Source organism: Canis lupus, chromosome 7 (assembly GCF_003254725.2).
Source record: "Canis lupus dingo isolate Sandy chromosome 7, ASM325472v2, whole genome shotgun sequence".
Classification (NCBI taxonomy): Eukaryota; Metazoa; Chordata; class Mammalia; order Carnivora; family Canidae; genus Canis; species Canis lupus.
In genome coordinates this window covers 56,212,143-56,230,304 of record NC_064249.1, presented here as the reverse complement: position 1 = coordinate 56,230,304, position 18,162 = coordinate 56,212,143, and the positions used below count along the sequence as shown (strand labels likewise).

Sequence of the window (18,162 nt, the reverse complement as noted above, 5' to 3'; positions counted from 1 at the left end):
CCAGCATCACCTTAATTCCAAAACCAAAGACCTCACCAAAAAGGAAAATTATAGACCAATATCCCTGATGAACATGGATGCAAAAATTCTCAACAAGATACTAGCCAATACGATACAACAGTACATTAAGAAAATTATTCACCATGACCAAGTAGGATTTATTCCCGGGACACAAGGCTGGTTCAACACTCGTAAAACAATCAATGTGATTCATCATATCAGCAAGAGAAAAACCAAGAACCATATGATCCTCTCAATAGATGCAGAGAAAGCATTTGACAAAATACAGCATCAATTCCTGATCAAAACTCTTCAGAGCGTAGGGATAGAGGGAACATTCCTCAACATCTTAAAAGCCATCTACGAAAAACCCACAGCAAATATAATTCTCAATGGGGAAGCACTGGGAGCCTTTCCCTTAAGATCAGGAACAAGACAGGGATGTCCACTCTCACCACTGCTATTCAACATAGTACTAGAAGTCCTAGCCTCAGCAATCAGACAACAAAAAGACATTAAAGGCATTCGAATTGGCAAAGAAGAAGTCAAACTCTCCCTCTTCACCGATGACATGATACTCTACATAGAAAACCCAAAAGACTCACCCCAAGATTCCTAGAACTCATACAGCAATTTGGCAGTGTGGCAGGATACAAAATCAATGCCCAGAAGTCAGTGGCATTTCTATACACTAAAAATGAGACTGAAGAAAGAGAAATTAAGGAGTCAATCCCATTTACAATTTCACCCAAAAGCATAAGATACCTAGGAATAAACCTAACTAAAGAGGTAAAGGATCTATACCCTAAAAACTATAGAACACTTCTGAAAGAAATTGAGGGAGACACAAAGAGATGGAAAAATATTCCATGCTCATGGATTGGCAGAATATTGTGAAAATGTCAATGTTACCCAGGGCAATTTACATGTTTAATGCAATCCCTATCAAATTACCATGGATTTTCTTCAGAGTTAAAACAAATTATTTTAAGATTTGTGTGGAATCAGAAAAGACCCTGAATAGCTAGGGGAATTTAAAAAAAAAAAAACATAGCTGGGGGCATCACAATGCCAGATTTCAGGTTGTATTACAAAGCTGTGGTCATCAAGACAGTGTGGTACTGGCACAAAAACAGACACATAGATCAATGGAACAGAATAGAGAATCCAGAAGTGGATCCTCAACTTTATTGTCAACTAATATTCGACAAAGGAGGAAAGACTATCCACTGGAAAAAAGTCTCTTCAATAAATGGTGCTGGGAAAATTGGACATCCACATGCAGAAGAATGAAACTAGACCACTCTCTTTCACCATACACAAAGATAAACTCAAAATGGATGAAAGATCTAAATGTGAGACAAGATTCCATCAAAATCCTAGAGGAGAACACAGGCGACACCCTTTTTGAACTCAGCCACAGTAACTTCTTGCAAGATACATCCACGAAGGCAAAAGAAACAAAAGCAAAAATGAACTATCGGGACTTCATCAAGATAAGAAGCTTTTGCACAGCAAAGGATACAGTCAACAAAACTCAAAGACAACCTACAGAATGGGAGAAGATATTTGCAACTGACGTATCAGATAAAGGGCTAGTTTCCAAGATCTATAAAGAACTTATTATTAAACTCAACACCAAAGAAACAAACAATCCAATCAATCCAATCATGAAATGGGCAAAAGACATGAACAGAAATCTCACAGAGGAAGACATAGACATGGCCAACATGCACATGAGAAAATGCTCCGCATCACTTGCCATCAGGGAAATACAAATCAAAACCACAGAGATACCACCTCATACCAGTGAGAATGGGGAAAATTAAAAAGGCAGGAAACCACAAATGTTGGAGAGGATGCAGAGAAAAGGGAACCCTCTTACACTGTTGGTGGGAATGTGAAATGGTGCAGCCACTCTGGAAAACTGTGTGGAGGCTCCTCAAAGAGTTAAAAATAGACTGTCCTACGACCCAGCAATTGCCCTGCTGGGGATGTACCCCAAAGATGCAGATGCAATGAAACGCCGGGACACCTGCACCCCGATGTTTATAGCAGCAATGTCCACAATAGCCACACTGTGGAAGGAGCCTCGGTGTCCATCGAAAGATGAGCGGATAAAGAAGATGTGGTTTATGTATACAATGGAATATTACTCAGCCATTAGAAATGACAAATACCCACCATTTGCTTCAACATGGATGGAACTGGAGGAGAAGGACAAACATTATATGGTCTCATTCATTTGGGGAATATAAATAATAGTGAAAGGGAATAGAAGGGAGGGGAGAAGAAATGGGTAGGAAATATTAGAAAGGAAGACAGAACATGAAGACTCCTAAATCTGGGAAACGAACTAGGGGTGGTGGAAGGGGAGGAGGGCAGGGGGTGGGGGTGACTGGGTGACGGACACTGAGGGGGGCACCTGACAGGATGAGCACTGGGTGTTATTCTATATGTTGGCAAACTGAACACCAATAAAAAATAAATTTACTATTAAAAAGCATATTTTAATTTAAGTTTCTTTGATATAAGACGATATGTCAAAAAGAGGTGATAGGAGCGTGAAACTATTTTATTGGATAATTTTTTCACTGTTTTGCTATCTCTAAAGGGGTTCAGAGTGAAACTTAAAAAGCACCATCTAGGGACACTTGGGTGGCTGAGTTGGTTAAGCTTCCAACTCTTGATTTCAGCTCAGATCATGATCTCAGGGTTGTGAGATTGAGACCTGTGTCAGGCTCTACACTGGGCATGGAGCCTACTTAAGGTTCTTTCCCTCCCCTCCATTTGCTCCTCCTCCCTCCTAAAAAACAAAACAATACAAAATGAATAAAAATAAACAAAATTTAAGCTAATGATACACACACACCACCATACCATGCCAGGAGAACAAAATGAAGAGATGTATAAATATAATACTATATTTAACATATTGGATATAACAAAATAAAAATTATCTTTGCAAAATTACCTGTCATTGATTAAACCTGCTATAGTTTCAATATCAATTCCAAGTCTTCTGTTTTCTTCTATCAACTGAGCATTTGCAATTGAGATATCTGAAAAGTCTTTTGTAACATTAGAAAGCTCAATATCCCATGATGTTTTCTTTAAGAAAAGAATAAAAGAATCATTTATACATGCTTTGTATCTCAGAAAGAAAAAACATATATAACGAAATTATTTTTACTTCTCTGAGTTAGTATTTAGGAATAGAGAATAGAACTTTAGGTGGAAGGAAGGAAAGGTGTACTTACTGAGGCATAATAATTATTAAGTACATCCAGATACTCCTTTTCATAACTTTTTCTCTTCCAAGCAAGTTGATCATAAATTTTTTTCAAATCATCTAGCTAAAATATACAGAAGAAATAAATGAATTATGAAGCTAGCCATTCTTTTGTAAAGTAAGAAATATATTCAAATCATGTAGCTACCATAACTTAATGTTGATTAAAATAGTATAATACACACAAAAAATAGTATAATACCACAGGTTGTTGCCACTTATAAAAATCGAAGCAACATTCTGAATAGAATATAGAAAATCAACCCTAATAGTGCTCAAATAATTAATCAGAATAAAATAGAAGGTATTTGTTATTTTGTAAGAATTGATAAAAATTAGAAAATTTAAATCATAATTCATCACATTAAAAAATTAAAGGAAAAAATAACATTAATATGGTCAACACTCTAGAGAATAGCTATGTGGTAAATTCACTATCTAGTTTCAATAATACTTAAACTAGTACAAGGAAAAACTACACAGATATAAAAAAAATAGAAAATATCAAAATACATCAAAATGCTAAATACATACCCACTGAGCTCAAGAATGAGGCTAGATTCTCTCTTATCACCATTATTATTAATCATGTTATGTGAAAGTTTAAATGTATTTGAATAAAATAAAGAATTATAAAGTCGAATATAAATAGGTAATACACCTTCAACTTTAGATATTACTGAACACTTTGAAAAACAGAAGATTTTATTTAAAACTTCAATAAATGATTTTGGTAAAATGGCTGGATATAAGGAAATTAGAAGCTTTTAACCATAACAGTAATAATCTGTTTAAAAACACTGTCACAATACTTAAAAACTTCGGTAAAAAAATACAAAATATTTGGGAATTAATTAAATGTAAAAGAGAACTATAGAAAATAAAAACAAATTCTTACTTAGAAGCTCGAATCAAAAACCACATGAAAAGAATGATAAGCCATATAAAGGTTGAATAGAATATACTGTTAGTTATCCCAAAATTATAGTTGTTTGTCAATATACTAAAAATCATTGAATTCTATAATTAAAAAAAAAAAACAACATTGTTAAGAGGCAACAGATCCAAAAATTAATGACAAAGGATATAACAGGACACTGTTTCTCAAACCATTTCAAACTTGTTATTTTACACTATTACATACCATACCATCTGTACTACTGTGCATTTAAAATTTTTCTTTAAAAATGTTTTTTCTTAAGGCAGCTCACGTTTATTTAAAAATCATTTTAAAAAAGGAAACTACTGTTATTTAAGTTAAAAATCCAGTATCATATGCCATAAAGGGAAGCAACTTTAAAAATAAATAAAAACAATTTATGAAATAAACAATATAAAAATAAAATACTAGTAGTATTAAATGTATTCAACATACCAAGAAAATACTAAATGTTTTTTAGAATTATGAATAGTAATTAAAGAAATATTTCAATTAATGTAATTTTAAGAGTTCAATGATTATGATTTATCAGTATATTTAATAAATTTCCCATACAACTGGATATTATAGATATAACCCGAAGTTTTTTTTTATGAGTTTTAGTTTCAAGAGGCCTTTGAAATATCTTTCAGAATTGTTCTTCAGAAACTGTCCAACTACTAATGATGTACAAGCATTTTTACCTACTCATTACTATCTTTGGGAAATAATCATGAAAAAATTTATCAGTCAAGTTTTTTTAGATAGTGCAACATAGTTTGAGTGTATTCCTTAGATAAAGTTGTAAACAAATTAGACAATGAGACATTCCCACCTTGACATAATTAAAAAGTATATTCTATGGCTTCAATTTTGCTGTTTTTTCTTCATATGTGCTTCACCTATTCGATTTGTATTAGGACATTTAAAGTTTTTGATTGAGAAAATACCTTTGTAAAATATCATAATTTTTAATGTAGTTCTCAGTCATAAAAGTCATCTAGAAGCCTGAATTTTTCACTGAGGAATAGTTGAAGCTTTTTTAAAATAAATTAATAGGGAGTGAGTTCCTTAAAAAGCACATATTACAGAATAATGATCATTCATTTACAAGTCTGAGAGCACAAATGAGTATTTGGCGGTTTTAACTGATTTGATGAATAATTTTTAAACTTTAATGAAATACTTCTCTTAACATGCCTGCATCATTTTGCAATGGCTTGAATATGACTATTCATGAGTATAACAGTGGGTAGATTTGCCTTTCTGGGCAATTTTTTGAATATATGTAACTAATCATTTTCTTTCATCTGGCTATGGCATTAGCATCATATGTGCTTAATCAAAAACATGGATTTCAGGACTTACTGCTGTTTCTCAAGAAGTCATCAATACATTTAAATTTTCTCTATCTGTACACATTAGCAAAGAATTCACAGTATGAATGAATTCATCACTTCACAGTGAATTTTAACAACTTTTATACTAGAAATAATAATTACTTCTTTACATATTTGGTAATCTCTATAAGTAAAAGATGAATTGTTATTTGACATAGGCATTTAATGAATCATTTTGTTTGTTATATCCCTGAATCTCTCTGTCACCTGGTAGCAGGCTTGATAAATGTCTTACTAACTGCTTCAGCAGATCTGGACTCTGAAGTTAATTATAATCCTAAAAACATAATTCTAAAGTCTCAGCACTCTCATTCTGTGTCATTCTGTACATACACTTCAGCATCTATTTAAAAAATTTTATAGGCTATTTTTTGTGCTTTAACATGACAATTGTGGATTACTTATTAATTATGACCATTGTGACTAATCTTAGAACATATAATAAAGTAGATCTGTTTTCTTCACCAGTTCACAAAATCCAAAATTCTAATAAAATTCAAATTATTCCCACACTAATCTTTCTTTGCTGCTTGTAAACATTGGTAAAGGATTTTTAGGAAATATTTTAATTTAGTCTTCATACCTATCTAAAGACATGTAACTGATTTGATCACATTCCTCACTAGTGTCTCTACTTCTACAATTAAACATCCATAGTTTTGTTTTCTTTTGTTTTAGAGAGAAAGAGAGAGAGAGAAGAGTATGCATGTCTGAGCAGGGGGAGAGGATCAGAGGGAAAGGAAGAAAGGGAATCTTAAGTAAGCTCTACAACCATTTTGGAGCTGGATAAGAGGCTGGATCTCAGGACCCAGAGTTCATGATCTAAGCTGAAATCAAGAGTCAGAAGCTTGAGATGCTTTGCCTTCGTCAGGCCATGATCCTGGGGATCCAAAATTGAGTCCCACATTGGGCTCCCTGCACGGAGCCTGCTTCTCCCTCTGCCTATGTCTCTGCCCCTCTCTCTGTGTCTCTCATAAATAAATAAATTTTTAAACAAAAAAAGTCAGAAGCTTAACAGGCTGAACCACCCAGATACCTCAAACACCCATATTTTTAACCACTTACCTAGGACAGAATCTACAGAGTACAAAAATCATAAACAGGACCCAAGTCAGTTTGTTTCTTTTTCTTTCCCTTTTTTTAAAAAAAGGATTTTATTTATTTGAGAGAAAAAAAAGATAGTGAGAGACAGCATGAGCAGGGTGAGAGACAGAGGGAGCCCACTAAGCAGGGAATCCAACATAGGTCAGAACCCTGAGTTCATGACCTGGGCTGAAGGCAGATGCTTAACTGACTGAGCCACCCAGGAGCTACCCTCCCACCAATGAGTTTCATTCATTCATTCATTCATTCATTTATTTATTTATTTATTTATTTATTTATTTATTTATTTATGATAGTCACAGAGAGAGAGAGAGAGAGAGAGAGGCAGAGACACAGGCAGAGGGAGAAGCAGGCTCCATGCACCGGGAGCCCGATGTGGGATTCGATCCCGGGTCTCCAGGATCATGCCCTGGGCCAAAGGCAGGCGCCAAACCGCTGCGCCACCCAGGATCCCCACCAATGAGTTTCTAATGTACTTTCCAGATCAGATGTGGTAGTTCTGATGCCTAAAATTATACATATTTCATATGTCAAATAATTGTCAATCTTTCAGAAATACATTTTCTAGCACGTTTCCCAATAAAAAGAGTAAAAGATAAACATGAAAATTCAGTGCCTTAAGGTCAAAATTAATGATCTGTATTACCATGTCACTGACAGGTATTTGTTGGCAGTTTCAGGAAGTGAAGTTATGAAACGTTCATGAGCACATCTTAAGTACTACAGTATACTTACAACTTGCAATTTTTGAATAAGTACTATTATGTTAACCCTGCCCTAATCAATAAAATCCATGGAATCACACATGAAAGCATTGTGTGCTAATTGCTTTCCTAATATAAATAATAGGGATCCCTGGGTGGCGCAGTGGTTTAGCGCCTGCCTTTGGCCCAGGGTGCGATCCTGGAGACCCGGGATCGAATCCCACGTCAGGCTCCCGGGATGGAGCCTGCTTCTCCCTCTGCCTGTGTCTCTGCTTCTCTCTCTCTCTGTCTATCATAAATAAATAAATAAATCTTTAAAAAAAATATTAAACATGTAACTTTGAAAATGCTTGTCATTGGAATATCTAAACTTATGTAGTATGTCATGAATAGTAATCTTTGCAAGTAAGAAAAAGAAAGAAGAGGAAGATTGAATGGCTAATAAAAGAAAATGAAAATGAATTTATTTCCCTTCCAGACAGGAAAACAAAAATTACTCCAACATTTCTTTACCCAACCAATTAAGTTGGTATAATTTTAAAACACCTACACTGTTGGGAAAAATGAGAAATCAGACATTTGTACTGCTCAGATACACATACATATGCACAAATATACATACCAAACTTCTTAGAACATATTTCAGTAATATCTATCTTGAAAAATACACTTAGTTCTGGCATAACAATCCAAGTTTTGAGAATCTAGCACATACAAAGAACCAGCACATTAAAAACAACATATATGAAGTTATTAATTTTAATACTTTTGAGTTGTTGAGATGAATAAAGTAAAATTAATGGCTCAGTGAACCTCCTTTGCAACCTCCTTCTAATGTGTTTCCTAATGTATCAGAGCCCACGACAGAAAAAGAACAGAAAAGAAAGCAGGAAGACAGGAAGGAAGGCAGTTTCTATTCCTATTTGTGAAAGTGTTCAAGATGCAAATTAGTTCAACCAATTGGAGATACAGTCATGCATATTATGGAAAATAGAACTGAGGTAAAAGGCATCTTTCTGATTCTTGGCTGCTTTCCTTAAGATTAGTTTTGTTTGTTTTCTCTCTATTGGCAAGTAAGGTCAAGAGATGTGAATATTGTATAGTCGCTTTTGGTGTCCATCTGCTAGCTGTGGATGTTGAGGCACTTTGGCATCAGCAGCAGTGGCTACAGTTTCCAGATCTGCACTTTCTGATCAATGCAGCAGTCATACGCTCAATACAGATCTAGAGGCAGCCTCAGATGTCATAGTTCCTATATTGGTCAATTTGAAAAACATTCCTGTAAGTCCAGCCTACATAACTCTGCCAGCTTTGCAAACTTGCCGAAATCTCTATATCCCTTTCTGCCTAACACAGAGGGATTTCTGTTTTCTACACTGTACTCTTACTGATATGATGGCAATTCATAGTGTATAATACTTGTATATTAAAAAAGTACATTAGGAACACCTGCGTGGCTCAGTCTGTTAAGTACTGGACTCTTGGTTTTGGCTTAGATCATGATCTCAAGGTCAGGAGATCAAGCTCTGCTTGTAGGGCTCTATGCTGTGTGGAGTTTGCCTGAGAGTCTCTCTCTCTCTTCCTCTCCTTCTCTCTTGCCCCTCCCCCACTCTGTCTCTAAAATACATAAATATATATTTTTTAAAAAGTACATTAGACTTATATCTAACAACCTTGAGGAATTTCACAATGCATTTTTAAGTAAAAGGGCAAGTTTACTAAGTGTATATTCGAAAACCTCTTTTTAAATTAAAAATCAAATAGTAAATTGTACAAGTACATATAATAACGTATTTACAGAAGCATAGAAAAATATGTGCAAGATGACATACTGTGCTGGTAATATAGGCTACTTCATGTGAGATCAGATATGGGGAGGAAATAGGTGTTAAAATAAATAGCTAAATCTTTGTATCTTTTTTTTATACCATTAGCCTCAGTGAACATGCTACTTAATAATATTTAGGAGAAAATTAAGTTAAGAAAGGCAGCACCTAGTCTATACTATCTCACTGTTTTATAAACTGGGTGAGTCATTAATAGAATGGAAATTACTGAGGATAGCTGTAAATAAAATAATGAAAAAATCAAGGTGGGAAAACATTCTGTATACTCTGTCACTGAAAAGAGAACTCATACAACATTGTAAATAATTAGTAATATAGGGGATTTATAATTGGCAATGTTTTAGACATGCATATTGAATAAAAATTAAATTTGAACACAAAATATAATTAAATACTTAAAATTATTAAAATCAAGTAAAGAATAAAATGTTTTTCTAAATGAATGACACTATATATATTCCCCCTTTAATCAACACATTAACCCCTAAGTCGTCTCTTGTAGATTATTAACATGTTAAATTAATATACACCTTGTTATTCAAATGAGAAAACTGAATCCCAAAAGGGGGTAATGTGCAGGTCACAACTAGAATATGGAGGAGAAATTTGAGTCTGATTTTGTGACAGCCTCTAAAACAGCATTTTAAATAAAGCGCTTTAAAGATTCTCAACCATACTACTCATTGGAGAAATGAAAATTTAAAATCACAGTGGGATAAATCCTCCAAAAGAACTATAATTAAAAATAAATAAAAGACAATATTAGATGATGGTGTTAATCTGAGGCTGGAACTCTCATACATGATGGTCTAAGTAGAAAAAAATGTATAACTATCTTAGAAAAAATTTTGGCATTATCTACTAAAATTGAACAGATGGGTTTTTTGGCCCAGCAATTCCCAACATAAATTAATACATAGTTCCAATGCATATATCAACTGCCTTAGTCTGAAAAACTAGATGGACTGAATGTCATTAACTGGAACAGGGGAAACTTCAGGTTTATAGAGAGGTTGGATATCTAAAATTCAATTTTAGAAAAGGTAAGCTCGAGATACCAACAAGACATCTAAGTGGAGACTGAATCATCAGTTACATATACATTAAGCTTTTTCTAAAAGACTAAGCCCTGGAATTCTCAAATGTTTGTGGAGTTTGGAGAAATATAGAAAAACCAGTGAAGGAAACCGAGAGCAAGTTTCCAAAAGAATAAGAAGAAGTAAGAATATGTGTTCTCTTGTGTTAGATGCCAAGAGAAAAGATTTCCAGAGATAAGAGTATAATCAACTTTAAGTGCTATATATAAGTTAATTAAAACAAGGACAAAGAAACAATGATTAGACTTAGCAATATGGAAATCACTGTTGACCTAAATCAGAGATACTCTGTTTGAATGATGAGGGCAAAAAAGAAAATTGAAATGTGTCTAAGAAAGGATGAGATATTTTAACCAAATAAGATTTATTACAATAATGTGAAGTTCAACATTAGGAAACCCATCAACACAATTCTCTATACATATAAGAGACAATATGACATGAGCATCTCCCTGGATGCTAAAAAGACTCTTGACAAAATTTGACAACTGTTTCCAATTTAAAAAAATACTCCATAAATTGAAACTGATATTTTCTTAACATTACAAAATACACATTGAATCCTAAAGTCAGACTCTTATTTAAGGGAAAAAACTACCACTAATCCCACCAAGAGAAGAACACAGCAAGGATGCCAATGATCTCTACTACCATTTAACATTGTACTGGATATATTAACCAATGTAATCATATAAGAGATTAACAATTAAAAGTCATAAAAATAGCAAAGGGATAATAATATCCATATTTACAGTTGAAATAATAGCACCCTTGGAAAATCCAAAATAAACAATGATAAAATTACCATAAATAATTTAAAAATCATTAAATTAGTAAAATATAAGTTAGCATTATTGATTTCATATACCCAAACATAACTAGTTATGAGAATTAATGAAAGATAAAACTTCCAATTAAAGTGCAACAAAATAACTAATTAGGCATAAACTTATCAAAAATATGGAGACCCTATTGAGAAAATCTTTTGAAAAATATTTCTAAAAGAAACAAAAGAAGAACTGAACAAATAGAATGGTATCATCTTACGGGCTTAAAATAATACATACCTGTTATTTCATAGTTCTGTAGGACAAAATGCTAGTGGACTAAGTAAATACCCTGTTTAGAGTCTCAAAGCTGAAAAGAAGTTTTCAGCAGGTCTGGGCTCGACTATAGAGACTCTAGGGAATGAGCCACTGCTAATCTCATTAAGATTATAGGTAGAATTCATTTTCCTTTCACATTTTCTATATGGCCCACTCCATTTTAAAGTCAGCAATGGCTGGTTGAGTGCTTATCATGCTCTGTGTGTCTTTGACTCCAGCTTCTGTTACATTTCCCTGATTTTTTCTATCCTCTTCCAAGAGGAAGAATAATCTTCTATAGCTCTCAGTTGCACTCTGTGGAATTTTATCCACCTGCTCGATGCTTGGTTCCACCACCTTCAGGGCTCTTGGTTTCACCATTTGAGTAATTCTTCCCTTTTTTTTAAAGATTTTATTCATTTATTCATGAGAGAGAGAGAGAGAGAGAGAGAGAGAGGCAGAGAGACACAGGCAGAGACACAGGCAGTGAAGCAGGCTCCATGCAGGGAACCTGATGTGGGACTCAATCCCGGGACTCCAGGATCACGCCCTGGGCTGAACGCAGGTGCTAAACCACTTAGCCACCCAGGGATCCCCTCATTCTTCCCTTTTAATGAAAGATAGCACATATTTGCAGTGGGACAATTTTATCAACCTGCTTCCTGCCAGCATAATCATGAGATCCAACAGGTTTATTTTATTTTATATACTCTCAGCCTCTTTTAGTACACAAGGCAACATTTTGTTGATATAAAAATCACAACATTGTGGGTCCCTCATGTATACCAGGGATTCATTCCTTCATTCATTCGTATATATGTGTGTGCGTATGTATGTATATATATGTTATGTACATATGCATATTTACATATGTATAAAGCCTATATATGTTTATATATGTTTATGAATATGTACGTATGTGTGTGTGTCTGTATCCTATTAGATAGTGGGGAGAGGTCCAAAATATGTTTTAGATGAATAATCTCTTCTCAACTTTGGTTACACTGAAATAGTTGAGGGGCAATATCCTTATGTTTCCTTCTAGATTAAGAAATATGTGAATCACTTCACTTGAATTAAAAAAGAATTTCAATTAAAATTGATTAATAGTCATAAATTATACCCAAATATATTAACTAAAATTTTAGCAGTGACATAGAATATAGGCTTTTCCCCTAACATATATATATATATAAGCCACCCCTACAACTAGAAAATGATTGAATTTATAACCTTATAGCATTTTTATCATTTAAAGAATACTAATGAAAGTAACCAATATTTATAGTACTTAATACAGAGGAACTGTCTCTAAGAGAACTTATACTTCACAGTATAAGAAATCCAATGAATAGTTTTATCTAAAAGTTAATCATAAGGCATCAGATGCATACAAAATCATTATGGGAATAACTTTTCTTAGCTCTCCATATGACTCAAATTATTGGAAAATTTCCAAAATCTATCTCTTTTTACAACATAGATAATGTCTGTTTAAGACAAAGTCAAGGAATTTTTATTCTAAGGAATAAATAAATCAGAAATGATACTAAGGATGGAAAACTCTCTATACTTACAACACAAACACCAAGAATTATTATGTATGGTTGCTTTTTTGATTTTTTTTAATTTACTTTTTAAAAGTTAGTATGTGCATAAAAAGAAACTATAAACCCCAAAAGCAAGGAACAAAGTCATCCATATTCACAAACAGTTTACAGTTTGACTTCTAGGTCCCATGTGTGTATCTATACAACTAAGCATTTTAATGTAATTAAGATCATACAATTACGTATATGTTTTTTACACACCATGAATATTTATCATTTCAAAGTCCCAAAACTACAAGTATTTTGATAACTAAGAATAGACTACACCAACTCAATCTGAAAGAAAAAAATGTAATCCTGCCTTTCCTGGTGACAAAAAATGTCATAAAAGACAAAAATAGCAACTGGCTTCTCTATAAAGATAGTGGCAAAATTGCAATTAAAATACTGCATTCCCTTCATGTTCAATTAAAAATGAGACAAAGTAACAGAGTACACAAAGTATAATGCTTCTCAAAGAATTCATTATCCAATCTATACTATTAGCAAGGAGGTATGTTGCCACTAAATCACTTAGTATCTTTCTATAGTACAGCCAAAAGAGATGTACACACATTAACAGTTATCATTTAAATGTAAATATGAACACATTCACATACATCTCTCCCCCTATACTTCCTTGCACCCCTCTGCTGCCAACCTAACAAGTCCTGATGTAAATTTCTCAGAGACAGTTTAACAATTCCATGTCTAAGATGCTTCTTTCCTATCAATTATAACAAAAAGAAACCTATAAATTGGTTAATTCAATAGCTGTACATTTTATCTTTCATTGCACCTCAGGATATCTGAAAAGCTTAGATGTTACAAATAATGACCCTTGTCCACAATAAATACAGGTACTTTACAAAGACTTATCTATAATCTATAATTATAATCTAAAACTGTCTTCTAGATATGGAGATACTAGTTATAAGTCCTTCCCTTCACCCTTCCACTGCCCCCTCCACCATTTCAGTGACTAAGTAAAGCAAGACATCTAACTTTAGGAAGTGAATTAACAGACACCCCCTAAACAGTCCTTCCTAAAACCTAACAAAAGGGCACTTATAAAGCGACTATTTAACCATCCCTACTTTTTATATGGCTTCAGGCATTAGGACTTGTTTATCCTTTAATACATAGCAATATTAACTACAGTACACATACAGAACAATGGTTAGACAATCTGAACTTAGTTAAAGACTCATGGGCACAGAACCCACCCCACCCCCAGCCACCCAGTGAATAGTCAGCATATACTCCATGATATCAAGTTTAACAATTCTATTCCCAAGGGACGCCTGGGGGCTCAGCGGTTGAGCATCTGCCTTTGGCTCAGGTGTGATCCTGGAGTCCCACGTCGGGCTCCCTGCATGGAGCCTGCTCCCCACATCTCTGTGTGTGTGTGTGTGTGTGTGTGTGTGTGTGTGTCTCATGAATAAATAAATAAAAATCTTAAATAATAAAAATCCATTCCCCAAATACAATCATTCTTATGAATTAACAGAAGACTTAAAGGACAGGGAGCCCACTTCTCTCTCTGCTTATGTCTGTCTCTCTCTCTGTGTCTCTCATAAATAAATAAATAAATAAATAAATAAATAAATAAATAAATATCTTTAAAAAATTTCATTCCCAAAATACAATCATTCTTATGAATTAACAGAACACTTAAAGGATGTTACTTTAACTCTCTACTTTTGACCTGTTGTTCCCCTTTAAACATCTAGAAAACTAGATGTCTCAAGTAAGGATATATTTAGTTTGCCCACTGTAATATGTAGCAGCACTGAAGGAATACTCTGGCCTAGAATCCTTCCTCTTCCCATCTCTAGAAACCCAGGAGAAAGTATAAGTATCTGTAATGCTTAGAAAGAATTTTAACAATTTCATTTCCTCTAGTTGTTTTTAGAACAATCTTTCCTGTGAATTTAAACACAAAACTTACGTTCTCTGGTTTCTTTTCAGATATAAATCTTTCCGCCTTTTAAACACAAAGTGTACCCAATGTTTGTTTACTAACTACTTTTTCACACACTGGCAACCTTTTTTTTTTTTTAAGATTTTATTTATTTATTCATGGGAAACACACACACACACACACACAGAGGCAGAGACACAGGTAGAGGAAGAAGCAGGCTCCATGCAGGGAGCCCGATGTGGGACTCAATCCCAGGACTCTAGGATTACACCCTGGGCCGAAGGCAGATGCTCAACCACTGAGTGGCAACCTTTTTAACATCTAGAAAGATGAGATGTTGTAAATTAGGATTCATTTGTCCTTTATATGTACAATATAATATACACAGCCAAATAAAACAAAACGCAGACATAGGGGACAATGGTTAATCCTGCCTAACTATAAACATACTGGTATTAAGCACTTTGCTCTTTCTTCTCCATCTTCCCCTAACAAGTACAAATATTATACAATTTGTACTGCTCTGAGAGGTGGTATGATTATATTTAAAGTTATTAAAATTCTTTCAGATTTAAAGAAACAATGTATAACCTGACCAACATTTAAAGTTATAACATTAGGTAAAAAGTTAAAATAGTATAAACTCAGATCTTAAATTGTGAACAGCTGCCATACAAGTTCCTGTGACAACAACTCTACAACATTAATAATATGAAAGCCAAGAAGTTAAATTAATGAAAGTATTGTTGTTAAAAAAGTGAGTTAATTTTAGAACATGTAAAAATGCAGGCAAATCATTCAAGCCCTATGAGAAATAAAGGCATACGATTCTTCCTTAAACCTCTTATACCATAATTCAACTTCTTTTTGTATATTATTTTTGTTAAAATGAACAGCTATGTTAATATTTAAGTTTTAGAAATACTTACCATAGCTTTGATTATAATACTTAAAAACTGAAAACATCCTAAATGTTCAATAATAAAGGTCTAAGAAACTCTCAATTATTAAAATTATATTGTAAAATATAAGATACTTTGGATAAGTTTTTATCTAAGGAGAACCATGTCATCAATTACTGTATGCATATGATAATATAGATTTTTTAATCTAGCAAAGCCAGTTTATGCACAACAAAATATTAGGAGTGACCACATCTGGATAGTGAAGTAATAAATCAGTATTTTTTTCTACTCACATGAGTATATTCTAAGCTCTGATGTACACACATTAAATATTTGTGCTATTCAAAAAATGCCTTAAAGTAATTTTAGCTAATAGTTTGTGTAATGACTCCTACCAGATTTTATGAGGGTTGTAAGGAAGAAAATAGGATCCCGTATTAGTAATTTCACTGTAGTGTGGTGGTGAAAGCCTGGCTGGTAGTTATCTGAAGTGAGAACACAGGAGAGAAATCTGAGAGAGTGAATATAGAAAATCCTTTCAAGAAGTTCTGCTTCAAAGTGTAAGAAGAAATTCAATTGTTGCTCTTAGGGAATGATTTAAAAACAAAAAACAAAAATATTAAGCATTCAAACAGAGAAATGAAAGGGAAAAAGGAACAGAATAAGCCTAAAGGAATAAGAAAATAAATCATAACTATAGAAGCATACATTAACATTTTTAGAAGTTGGAAATTGTAGAGTTATGAAATCTAAGGACCATCTTATTTTTTATTCTATTTTTAAAATTTGAAAATCTAATTTAAATAGTAAAAAATACATATACAGTTATTTAGAAATAAGAGATAAAGCATGAGAGCATTCTATATCATATCATAACAAATTCAAAATCTTAATCTACCTGGATTATTTCTAGGGCCATTAAATATTGCAAATTAACCTTAAGAAAAAATATATAGCCTGGTAAGACCAATCATGTGATGAAATAAAACAGCTTTCCATGATAAATAAAACAGTAATTCAAACAATTAAAAAATATAAAAACATCAGAGTTATATTTTCACTAAGGTGTTTTATAAAACTTTCAAGAAAAAGCTATTTAAATCCACATTAATTCTTCAGGTAATAAGAAAGGAAGAAAAGCTTCACAATTCATTTTTAAAAGCTAGTATAATCCTGATAAGAAAATCTATCAAATATAGCACAAATTAAGAACACTGGAATACATACTAACTTATGAATATGGATGCAAAATCTTAAATAAAATACTTGCAAATCAAACTCAGCAGTAAATTAAAGGAACAATAAACCATAACCAAGCAGAGTCATCTCAAGAATTTAAAAAAGATTTAATATTAATATAATACATCACTTCAATAGGTCAAATGGGAAATTCTTTAAAATCTTCACAGATGCTCCCAAAGCAACATCTATTCCTGGTAAACTGTTTTTATAACCTAAGTATATTTTTAAAATCTTTTTAAAAATGATGATAAGCATATATTTGAAATCAACATTTAGATAACATTAAGCACTTCTTTAAAATAAGAAATGAAATAAAGTCAGTTTCTAGATTTTTAAAATATTTTAGAAATAAGTCACACAGGGATTGAAATTTTATGATGAAAAAATCAGCATTATGTACTTTCATAAATATTATCACATTTTACCCATATTATTATATTGAAACAATATCAAAAATTGCATTGTAGATTGGCTCTACCATGTAACAGCTTGTGTCCATCAAGAATTTACTCTCCCTCTTTAGACCAGTTTCTTATTTGGTAAGCTGTCACTGATAATTATTGGCTTACCTATTTTTAAGAAATAAGTTGCTTAATTCAGAAGATTTTAAGGTAAAATATGAATCAAAAAGTAAAACTGCTGGATGTTTTGTGGTTTTTGGATTTATACTATATACTCAATAAAGTAGTAATAAAACATTTCTACTAAAAAAATCAATATCTAAAAAAGAAAACAGAAGTATACATAATAAAGGAATTCACTTATTTACAACCTTTACCTGCAATCTGATTTATTTTAAAAAAGTATTATGTACCTGCCACTGTTCAGTAAAATATGAAAATCACAAAGATTTTCTAAATTTTTAAAAGCCATTTTTTTATTATCTCATGAAATTACTGGATAAAATGAAATGTAGATGGTTGTTTGTTTTTTTTAATAACACAAGAAACTAAGGGTTATGGATGATGAAATTATGTTCTAAACAAAATTCTGAACTGTGGTAGAAGTACATGTCAAAGAAAACATGAGAAAAGAATTTACAGAAAATCTGTAC

At 32.8% G+C, this 18,162-nt stretch overlaps 1 protein-coding gene across 10 annotated transcripts in view; it reads right to left on the bottom strand.

Annotated features, from left to right (window-relative positions):
- The window catches only part of CCDC178 (coiled-coil domain containing 178), a 426,023-nt gene that overhangs the window by 294,257 nt on the left and 113,604 nt on the right, over window positions 1-18,162 (bottom strand). For all 10 annotated transcript variants that reach the window (XR_007412090.1, XR_007412089.1, XM_025429202.3 and 7 more), the window contains 2 exons: window positions 3,261-3,356; window positions 2,975-3,111 (listed from right to left, as the gene is read on the bottom strand). Coding sequence is in view for 8 of the 10 variants with exons in the window: in XM_025429202.3 (XP_025284987.1) it covers window positions 2,975-3,111; window positions 3,261-3,356 (233 nt within the window). In the remaining 2 variants the exon portion in view is untranslated. The remainder of the gene's footprint in view (window positions 1-2,974; window positions 3,112-3,260; window positions 3,357-18,162) is intronic.